The 11,519-nt window shown below is 38.9% G+C and overlaps 1 protein-coding gene across 3 annotated transcripts in view; it reads right to left on the bottom strand.

Moving 5' to 3' along the window:
• Nucleotides 1–11,519, bottom strand: part of USP24 (ubiquitin specific peptidase 24) — a 140,428-nt gene that overhangs the window by 72,074 nt on the left and 56,835 nt on the right. For all 3 annotated transcript variants that reach the window (XM_060624012.3, XM_078451879.2, XM_060624013.3), the window contains 8 exons: nucleotides 8,937–9,044; nucleotides 8,110–8,259; nucleotides 7,112–7,243; nucleotides 6,129–6,240; nucleotides 4,927–5,003; nucleotides 3,560–3,700; nucleotides 3,322–3,375; nucleotides 2,195–2,310 (listed from right to left, as the gene is read on the bottom strand). In XM_060624012.3, the coding sequence (XP_060479995.1) occupies nucleotides 2,195–2,310; nucleotides 3,322–3,375; nucleotides 3,560–3,700; nucleotides 4,927–5,003; nucleotides 6,129–6,240; nucleotides 7,112–7,243; nucleotides 8,110–8,259; nucleotides 8,937–9,044 (890 nt within the window). The remainder of the gene's footprint in view (nucleotides 1–2,194; nucleotides 2,311–3,321; nucleotides 3,376–3,559; nucleotides 3,701–4,926; nucleotides 5,004–6,128; nucleotides 6,241–7,111; nucleotides 7,244–8,109; nucleotides 8,260–8,936; nucleotides 9,045–11,519) is intronic.

Genomic DNA, 11,519 nt, shown 5'->3' with positions numbered 1-11,519 from the left:
CCACTGTAGAGATGAGAGAATAACTTTCCCCCGTCCGCCACCAAAGGTGGAACTATGGTCACTGAGAAGTTCTCTCAAAACCAGTGAAATAAGAAACTATAATGTCGTGGTTCAAATGCAACTTTGAAATTATACACTCCTATGAACAGTGTTTGCAGTTTATAATAAGAACAGTTAAGAACTATCCTGTGGCTGTGCTCTGTAGTCAGTCAAATATGAAATGAAATGATTCAGAATAAAAAACACTTAGTAAAAAGAGAGAAAAATAACACACTTATTTAAAGATGTTGCAGTTTGGAAATCCCAATCCAATAGTTCAAAATTGGATTTCTATTCTGGTTTGTCAGATAAATGAATCATTAAGGACCTAGGTCATAAAGATGGACCACATCTTACAAACATGTAACTAAAGACTCTTAATATGCATTTTTTAAAAGTTTATTTATTTTGAGAGAGTGAGTGAGTGAGTGAGCAGGGGAGTAGCAGAGAGAGAAGGAGAGAGAATCCCAAGCAGGCTCCGCACTGCCAGCACAGAGCCTGACGCAGGGCTCGAACGCACGAACCATGAGATCATGAACTGAGCTGAAACCAAGAGTTGAACACTTAACCGACTGAGCCACCCAGGTACCCCTACTCTTAACATGCATTCTTAATGAGAGTCTATTTAAGATACACTTCCAACAATGTGGGAACGCAAAGGTCATGAGTTGAATCTATAATCACTTTCCGCCATTTTAACTGGGTTTTTTGGGTAAGATTTTATCTTTAAGTAATCCCTATATATAACGTGGGGCTTGAACTCACAACCCCGAGGTCAAGAGTTGCATGCTCTACTGAATGAGCCAGCAAGGTACCCTGCTTTCTGGCATTTAAAAAAAAAAAGTCCAAGAGGGTTGAATTTTATTGGAGCCTCTCTAATATTAGTATCACTACATAGTACTCATTTATTTTTTATTTTTATTTTTTTAAATTTTTTTACATTTATTTATTTTTTGAGAGACATAGAGAGACAGAGCACAAGTTAGGGAGGGGAAGAGAGAGAAGGAGACACAGAATCTGAAGCAGGCTCCAAGCTCCCAGCTGTCAGCACAGAGCCCGACATGAGGCTCGAACTCACAAACTGTGAGATCGTGACCTGAGCCGAAGTCGGATGCTTAACCAACTGAGCCACCCAGGCGCCCCCACAGTACTCATTTAAAAAAAGATGATGAATGTGAGCAAGGCTATTGCTTTGATTCCTATTCTAAAGGGAGCCTTTAAAAACAAGAAGAACTGTAAATAAAAATAAATAACATATGTACATACATAGAGTCATTCCGAGCAGAGAGAGACAATATGTGCACCCATCACTTAGAGGGCAGCAGAGCAGGCCTCGTTCTGAACACCTGCCAAGGTTTCCTGGGCATCAGTGATTGGGGGCTGCTTACTAAGAATAGAAGGCTCAGAAAACCTCACAGTAGCATCTGAGCTATGCTTCAGTCTAATGTTTCTGAATACTCACCTATGTTCCTCACTGTATCAAAGAACTATAGCAAATACTGAACTCGGGTTTCACTGATAATATTTGAAAACACTAAACAGGGCAATCTAACAGGAGACTTCAGCTCAAAGTTTGAACACAAATATCTGGGGGTTAAGTTCTTGTTAGAAGTTATTGAAAACTAATTTTAAGGAAATAATATTTTAACTATGATGTTATTATAATGCACAGTTTTAATTAATTATTACCGTCCGTCTCATTTTGCGCGTGCTGTTAAGTGCCCTGGATTTGGGCACCAGGAGACAGGTTATGTCTCAGTAAGTACATACTTCAAACTTGAAAAATTACTCTTCACACAACGAGTATATCTTTAGTCTGTTGTAAAGAGTAGCTTACTCCTATTTACACAGAGTCAAAGTGAAAGAATTCAAATTTAAAAAAAAAGTAACAAAACAACAAAAGTTGTCCAGTAGGCACAGGATCGGGGCAGACCACTACTTGGTTCTGGTGACAATGACCTACGGATCTTCAGAAAAAAAATGCAGATCTGGGATGTATGACAGGAATACGCAATTTCTCAGGATACGACTCTCTGCAAAAACTATGATACAGAATGAGCAAAATCAACCAAAAAAGAAGCCAGTTATTTTTCCAAACAGGTACATGTGTATTTACGCATCGTGTGAGTACGTGCTGTAATTTCTGCACACTTACCTATATGGAGACTGAACGGATGTTGCTACGGTTGGCATAGCAGTTGCCGTAAGCATTTTTGTTGCTCTGGTCACTGCATGCGTCAGAGTGGGGCCACCAAGTGCTGAGCTGGCCGCCTGTGAAACATGAAACCATCATTCTATTATCAGGGTTTCTCAAACCTCGGGCCGATTGCTACCTTGGGCTGGATGGACGCTTTTCGTTGTTAGAGGGCTGTCCTGGGCTTTGCAGGATGTTTAGCCACATCTCTGATTTCTAGTCACTACCCACCTACTGCTACCAGAAAGGTCTCCAGACATTGCCAAATGCTCTCTGGGAGGCAAAATAACCCCTGGCTGAGAACTACTGTTTTACATATGTGAATACTTAAACAGTACCTCATTTAATTAAGGTACTTGAATACTTTAAATGGCTTTTTATGATGACAGATTTGGGTGAAGTCACAGATTTGGGTGAAGAACTATGAAAATCCTGCACAGATTCAAGCATGTATTCGTCATCACGAGGTTTAACTTCTTGACCTCTGGGGGCAGTAGCATTACGTTTCTGGAATAGGTAAAAAACTTAAACACAACTTAAGAACAGAAATGACTGTTTAACGCTTTAACCATCATGCTGGAGCCAAGGCACTGGAAATGTATGTGAGATAGTATCACACAGCAGGCTTCTAATGGACAAAGGCAACCAATACCACCTGCTATGGCCTTTAATAGCATCTAAGATATAATCGCAGCTGAAACATGGGCAAGGGTGGGAAAAACAAGTTCTTGCATAAAAACCCTGGGCAGAAAAGGAAAAAGGGGAGAAGAATCTACTAGAAATGTGGAATGTCGAGTAGGCCCGTTTTCTGAAGACAGTTCCCATACCCCAAAAGGGGGGGGCGGGTGGAGCGGGGAGGAGACGTGGTGGAAAGAGAAGCAAAGCTTCCCTACGGAGGACATTTCTGTACTGGGGGAATCCAGGCAAATGTCTGTTCCCTCTGTGACAATATAATACGGCTGACAAATTCTTCGACAGAATCCAGCCACAAATATCAACATGACACATGATCTCAAACAGAAAATTACAAAAGGAAAAATGTCAAAGCATTTATTTCAAAAACATGTTAAATAAAATTTGCCACTCACTTCTAATCTCGTGTAACAATCAGCAATAAATTTCTTATGTAACGATACGGAATCCTAAAAGTAAGAGGTACATGGAAATTAAAATTAGTCCGACATTTAATTGCCATCATTAGTAACGAGAAAACATCAAAATAAAAAAGCCAATTTTCAGGCATGCCAAAGGTCAGAACTTATCAAAAAATATATATATATAATTTTCTGTTTTGTCTGTAAGTACCTTCTGTCCTTTGATACCCACCTTCTTCAATCTGGGATTTAGATTAATGTAACTATAGTTTATGATTAACTGAATAGCTTCATTAGCAATTTCTTCATCAGGTGATTCCATGGCTATTTTCCAAATGAAATCCATTCCTATCAATTCCAGCTTTTCTACATACTGTTCAAAAGAAAAAAATCATACAGCACACCAAGGTCACAAAATTACAATTATTTTCTGTTATATCATTAAGTCCACACCTTTCAGTTTAATATGCATTAAGGCTGCGAAAGCCAAGACATATGAGAGCACTACTGTACTATATTTTAAATCAAAAACAACTAACCACAGAAACACTGGGCTATGTCCATGGCAACCAGGGGAGATATGGAGAGTTTTCTCCAGATGTTCCTAAACCCAAGCTGGAAATCTACCCAAGCAAGTTACAGAAAATAGCACAGGAGTGAAGGAGCACCAGCTTCAGGAGCTTGTCCTCAAAAGGAAACAGAGCCAGGCTAGAAGTGGTTAATAATCCTTGAGGCTCAATCGGGTCTTCCCAAAGCGCAGTTCAAATGGCAGGATCCAAGCTTACAAGATCTTGTAAAAATTTGTACCATGCACGAAGCCAGGCCTTGAACCAAAAGAGTTAGGTCTTAAAAAAGACCATTATTTACTGCCTTTCTTTTTTTAAGGTTCACATGTAAATATAAACATAAGTTGCATACATTCGACAGATCCTCACATTCTCCTGCTTCACTGTCTGTTCCTAAAGTTTTCTCCCCAAATCCCTGTCGCTATGATGAACCGAAGATTCATCTTCAGAATGAAAGATGTTATTTTTTTTTAATCTTTTATTTATTTTTTGAGAGAGAGACAGAGTGTGAGCAGGGGAGGAGCAGAGAGAGAGGGAGACACAGAATCTGAAGCGGGCTCCAGGCCCCGAGCTGTCAGCACAGAGCCCGATGAGGGGCTCGAACTCACAAACCGTGAGATCATGACCTGAGCCAAAGTCGGACGCTCAACCGACTGAGCCACCCAGGCGCCCTAAGATGTTGTTATTTTTTAGGAACACATCCATTACTGGATCTGAAGAGCTGGAAGCTTCGATAAAACTATCCCTGTCCTGCATTCACATAGCCACAGGAGGATGCTGGCTGCCCTGGGTCAGCAAGAAGCACAGAGGGATGAGAAGTCAACTTTGTTCTCCCGGGCAGTTAGCGAGGTGTCGCTGTGCCAGAAAGGGAGCCTCCGTTACGCTCTAAGAGCTCTGTCATCAAAGCAAAAGACGCAGTTGAGGCGATGCCCATTCTTTAAAAAAGGTCATGTTTTCTCTCAATTAGAACACCTTTTTTGCCATGTTTTACTAGACTATCCAGATTATCCAGATTTTGGAAGAAGGTACTTACCAACTGAGCTCCTTGTCGTTTCAGTCGATGATCACAAAGATTCACATTTTCAAAAAAAGTCTTAAATAAGTTAAACCCTGAAATTACAGAAGGTCAGATAAATTCATGCACTCTAAGTAACACAGATAACCAAGGAAGAGACTCAAAGTATATCAAGAGCCAAAACTGTAAAACTCTTGGGACACAACAGACATAAATGTTCAAGACCTCCAATTAGGCAACGGTTTGTTAGATATGGTACCAAAAGCACGAGCAGCAAAATAAAAAGTAGGTAAATTGAACCTCATCAAAATTAGGAGCTCTTGTGCTTCAAAGGACTATAAGAGAGTGAAAAGACCACCCACTGAATGGGACAAAATATATGCAGAGTGTCTATCGGATGAGGTGCCACTAGGCAGAATATATAAAGAACTCTCACAACTTAACAATAAAAAGACCAACAGCCCAATTCATGATGGGCAAAAGGTCCGAACAGACATTTCTCCAAAGAATATAGACAAACAGTCAATAAACACATGAAGAGATGCTCAATATCCTTAGTCATCAGGGAAACGCAGACCAAAGCCACAAGATAACACTTCACACACACCAGGACGGCTAGAATAAAGACGACAGACAGTAACGAGGATTGGTGAAGATGTGACAAAACTGAAACCCTCAGATGTTGCTGGTAGGATTATAAAACGGTGCAGCCACTTTGCAAAATAGTCTGACAGTTCTTCAAAATGTTAATTATATGATTCAATTACACTCCTAGGTATATACCCAAGAGAAATGAAAACTAATGTCCACACAAAAACTTGTACATGAATGCTTACAGCGGTGTTATTAGTAATAGCCAAAAGTGATTAACACTTCAGTATCCATCACTGATGAATGGATAAATAAAATGTGGTACATTCATACAATGAAATATTATTCAGCCATAAAATAGAATGATACTGATAAGTGCTACCATTTGACAACTGAAATGGTAAGGCCATATAATTTAAAGTGAATCACGAGATACTATTCACATAAAAAGGAATTAATCTGTGTATATAAACACAGGTATACACAGATATGTCTTTATACGCATAAAGAAAAGTCCAGAAGGATAATCCAGACTGCTTAGTTGCTTCTGAGAAGTGGGCTTACAGGGAAAGGAAAGAATCACATTTCTTAAAGAACTGAGAAAAAAAGACTTGAAGTTTTCTTCCTACCATTCATGGTGATTTCATATGACTCCAATTTAAGAATTTTCTCCTTGAAAAGCTGCTGCTGAACGTCACTCTCGAGATCATGTTGGCCTTTTGTAAACCATTCAAAACACATCTGTGGATTAAGACAAACATTACCCTATAACTAAAATTCATTTTAGGCAAATACTTATTCCAAAGTGGGAGACTTTGTTCTCCTGATAGCCCACTGATAGGCTATGTTCAATGCTGCAAAAATTTGTATTACCAGGGACAACGGAAATGCCTGGAACGCCAGAGCCAAATAAAGCAGTTCCTAGCAGCCCTTCCCTCAGATAATGAAAATATACACTCCTACTGTTCAATGAAGGTTAGACTTGGGCTTGCCCACTAACGTTTATTCATAAGCCTTGTTGTGTGCCAGCCGCTGTGCTGGGCACGGGCATTTATTCAGTCCTTTCAACAATCCTAGGAAGTAGTTACAACTCTGCAAACGGAGATGAGCACACAATTCATCGTTACAATACGCCAAGTCAGGTGTTCTGCTCCTGGCTTAATCTATTTTCAGCTGTTTAATTATAGTCAGAAAAAAATCTGTCTGGGCATTTATTCTTCTTTGTGTTTAGAATACAACAAAGAAGTTTGTGTTTGTGCTTCTGCCGTACGACATCATTGCAGGAACTCAAAGTTCTTGGTTGGTAACTTGAAATTAGTTCCATGGGAGGGAGAAAAATTATAAGACATACCGAGAATTCTTCAGCTGTGCTCTTTCGGCTCAATTTGGTTTTGTCCAGAATGGTATAAAAATTACCGAACTCATATGTTTATGTCATAGATATATATCATATAATGTATTTTTTCAGCACTTACAGCTCCTGGCCGATCAGCATAAATGTGTGCTTAGCAAATTGAGAAGCATTTAGAATCGACGATATGAGACCCATAAAAAAGGTAAACTATAGAAGCCCCACCTCTACCTTATTTTAGCCACACTACCATCTTCTTACCTCTCTATCCAATTCACAAACATCCTGGCCAGTCACAAGACACTCCCAGATTTCCTTGGCACGATTCCAACCCAGATACAGAGTGGCTTCTTGCAAGAAAAATGCTAGAAATTTTAGATGGGCCTCTAAATACTGCAAAAAGAAGTAATGCTGATTAGTTAACTCCAGGCATTCCTATGCAAAAGCAAAATTAAAACACACTTTTTAAAAATTAAAACAAGAATTCTACCTAACGCTTGCACATATAATTTAGGGTAAAATAAAAGCGAGACATCTGTTAACAGCACGATACAGTGGAAACTACTTCAAGTCTGTTACAACTTCTAGTCAAGTTGGATGGCAGTAAAATATCATCTCCGTAACCTCAAACTGAAATACCGCAAACACTGGTTAAGTTTTTTTTCTAATTTTTAAAAACAATATTACTAATCAACTGATTTGAAAAACGAAAGCAGTTCTCCACAGCATAGACCATTATCATTTCATATGAAAGGCAGAGGAAACATGGTCATCTTTATCACTTTATCGTATGCAGTTCTAAGGTGATTTGCTGAATGATTCGCCCACAAATAACAACTTCCTAAACTGTTATTTTAAAATGGTTATAGTTGGGGCGCCTGGGTGGCTCAGTCGGTTGAGTGGCCGACTTCGGCTCAGGTCACGATCTTGCGGTCCATGAGTCCTAGCCCCGCGTCAGGCTGTGTGCTGACAGCTCAGAGCCTGGAGCCTGTTTCAGATTCTGTGTCTCCCTCTTTCTCACCCTCCCCCGTTCATGCTCTGTCTCTGTCTCAAAAATAAATAAACGTTAAAAAAATAAATAAATTAAAAAAAATTTGTTTAAAATGGTTATAGTCAAAACATAAAACTGCTCCATCGCTACAAAGAAACCTCATGCCACCTCTTTAGCGCGACACCCTACCGGTATCGTGTTTATAGTTCGCGCGCAAATAGCCAAACGGATGCTGTAAAGCGCGACACGAAAGCACAGCTCCGGATACCTCCCGGTAAGTGTATCGGCCATCCACCAGCGTGGAACCAGTCAAGCCTCCGGGTCCAGCCACAGCGGCTGCAAGTCGATGACAAGCTATCAAACTTCCGGTCACCAACTTCACGATTTCAAAATTTTTCTTCAAGTCTTGAATGATGCTCTTGGCAAAAAACAACAAAAAGAAAAATGGCATGAGAATCTGCAGTCATTTTGTGAGTTTAGCAGAAGCTTCCGCGTCAGCACGTAGCCCTAGTGAGGGACTGCAAATCTAAGGATTGCTTCACTGAGGATTCATTCCCTACACAAAAGCAAACAAAATCATCTAGAATGTGCACTTACTAGGGAACTCATAAACTTCTCTGCTAATGTTCTGCTTCTAGAGACATTCTCTCTTTTTTTTAAAAGACGGGTTTCAGAAAAGAATCTTTTCGCTTCTTGCGTACTTTTCAGGTCTTTCCTCCCAAGTCTCGTACACTGAAGAAGCTCTGGGTCCTTTAAACAATCTCATCTTCCTGAGATCAAATGTCTTTAAATCTTTTCGAACACAGTTCTAAAATACCATTCAGCCTTTTAAAAACTGGCATAATCATGTCAATCAATTAAGGAAATAAAAAGGAAATGAATCAAGGATGTTGCAAAAGAAGAGCTCTTGTAGAAATGAAAGCAGAATGATGTTTGAACTCAAGATTATTAAAGAATATAAATGAGCTGTTTTAATAATCATAAAGATGTAAAATAGTGACTTTACAACTCAGCCATTTTATTTATGTTTTGTTATTAGAGAAGTTGTGTAAGTAGGTAGAATTGTATGCTGATCAAATATAGCTGCTCTCTTACCTTGTCTTGCTTTTGATAGGTCTGCTTTATAAACGAGCGGGTGATCTCGTGGAGCTGACGCAAGGCTGGCACCACCCACACAAACTGGGGATTATTAAGCTGAGACGACTAGAGTTAAAAAGAAGTTACATGAGTTACATCTAGAAATAAATGGCAGGCAAAATTTATTAGCTATAAAAATTTCCCAAGTCGATTAGGTTTGATGCTAGACATTCTATTATTTTTCTGTCCACACTGCTCATTTACAGCTCATCTCCATGCACTCGTAAGTCAGTCTTCAACTTCTTATTCTGCATGCAATTTCCTAAGGCCAAGAACTGCAAACAGGAGTGGATGTGAAGTGACAGTAAATGTATAGCGTACATCAGCAAAAAACAGACGACAAGGGATTAGCAATTTCAGAGGATAGATTAAGTAGCACAGGCTGCTAGGACATGTTGACATGATCAAATGAACTGACGGGCAAAGTTTAACTTGGATAATACTGGACTGGCTGGTGAGGAAAATGGTATAGAAGTATGATTTTCTACAATTATATGATTAAGATACCAATGATATGATCAAGACACTGATAGTGGTCTATATATTCAAGAAAATACTCATGACCTGCTTATATCTCCTAGTTAAAAACAATTTTGCAAGAGAGAATTCAATTTTTATTAATTATTACAGCCACTTTACATTTGTACTTTGTATTTTTCAGAAACACTTTCAAACGTTATTTCTGAAACTGGTACAGAACAATCCAGATCTTCGTAGTACGTATCTGAAAAGTCTGATGTTCGTGAAATAATCTTTAAAAACAGAACTGCTCTCTAATATAGAACAGCTTTCAAATTAAGAGATCTGTAAAATTTGGAAGGCTGTCAGTTTAACACTATTAATCAAATAATCGATTAAGTGTCTAAAAAACTGAGTACAAGTTTTAGGTCCTTAGCCTTTATTTTCAAGGCTGAATTTTGCTTTCGTTTTCAAAGCCTTCTTGCTTCTTCACGTCTTTCAGTAACCTGAAGACCTTTATGGGGCAGAAAATACTTCTGAAAAAACCTACTTTCTGTCTTTGGCAGAAAAACAGCATACTACTGAATATGTAAATGAGAGCGAGCTATTGCCCAAAACAAGACTGGTCTTCTTGGAGATCAGCCAACCAATCGCAAATACCGTATTTCCTGGATTCTAAGATACAGGTTTTATAAATTTCAACATTTCTGAAATTGACACTTTTTACAATTTTGTCAAAAGTAACTGAGCAGCCACTAGGGGGGGAGAAAGTTTTGACACAGCTGTCCTTACCTGCGTACGTGCACCCCTAGCTGTATATGAAAGGTATCTACTTGTTCGTCTACCCGTCATGTTAGTTGTGACCTCATATATGTAGCACCAAACAAGGATGGCTTCTTAACTTGAATTTAGATCACAAATTTGTTACTTAAACTGTCAAAGAGATGACACTACGATGGAACAGGATTAGCCTGTCGTGTCTGTCAACTCAAAAGCAAAGAATCCTGCCAGTGGTCTCAGTCTCAACGCCAGGAGAATTTGGTGTGACAGACTCATACCCTGTGAAGGGCCGTGTCACCCACCACTAAATGTCTCTGTCCGAAGGTTGCACCCAAAATTCAAGAGAAGCTGTTTATCTTGTAGTATACACAACTTGACTCAGTTAAGGAAAAAGCAGCTTGAGTTTTACAAAAAAGGACAAGGACACAAAATTCCATAGTCTTTAACATGCCTCAGAAGGATACAGTCATTCTTACGGAGGTCAAAGTCACTACCAGATAATGAAAAGCACTGTGCCAGTGAAGCCGTACAGACTGGTCAGAAAGAGGCTTAGATGCAAACTCTTGAGTGTGAATTTAAACTAAAGAATGGTGAAACTAAAATGGAGCTTCTTTTTTCCTTCTCTGCAACTTACGAAATCTGTGATGCGGGTTGCAGTCACTGGCATCTTAGAATCAGAGAAATAAGGTACATATTAAAGGCCAACTGTTTGCAAGACCACCTACGTATTTGTGCTAAAACAGAAGAGTTGCAAAATGACAAAGATTAAAACCCTAAGGCTTAAGTCCAAACTCATACCTACCAAAAGGATTATAAACATGAGGATATAAATATGAACCCTCTAGCAAATAATCAAATATATTAAAAAGCAGTCTTAGGACGATTTCAGTTAATTATGGTTAGAATATTTTTATTTAACATAGAAAATCATCCTTTGAAAGTAGCTCACCATCCAATAAAATTCAGGAAATCAAATAAAATTGGAATTTAAAAAGTATTTCTGATATGGCCTTTCTAAAGTTTAGCAAACAGGAAAGATGTTATTTATTCCATCATATCCACGACACGATGTTGCTCAGTTACAAGAAAAATTTAAATTATTTTTCTCCGCTTACCAAAAGGGCAAGAGACTACGGTGAACAATTAAAATGAGCACATTTGATAATGCCTGGTAATGGAGCTGAGATTTCATAAGTAGGCGGTAACGGTATGTCCAAATTAGACCTCAATATCAGATGAAGCCTTCAAAGTCAATTGGTATAGCCTGCAAACCTATGCCTAAATCCTCAGTCACTCTGGTTT

This window comes from Panthera onca, chromosome C1, assembly GCF_046562875.1.
Source record: "Panthera onca isolate mPanOnc1 chromosome C1, mPanOnc1 haplotype 2, whole genome shotgun sequence".
Classification (NCBI taxonomy): domain Eukaryota; kingdom Metazoa; phylum Chordata; class Mammalia; order Carnivora; family Felidae; genus Panthera; species Panthera onca.
The sequence above is the reverse complement of the archived record's forward strand: the minus strand, read 5'-3'. Positions and strand labels throughout refer to the sequence as shown.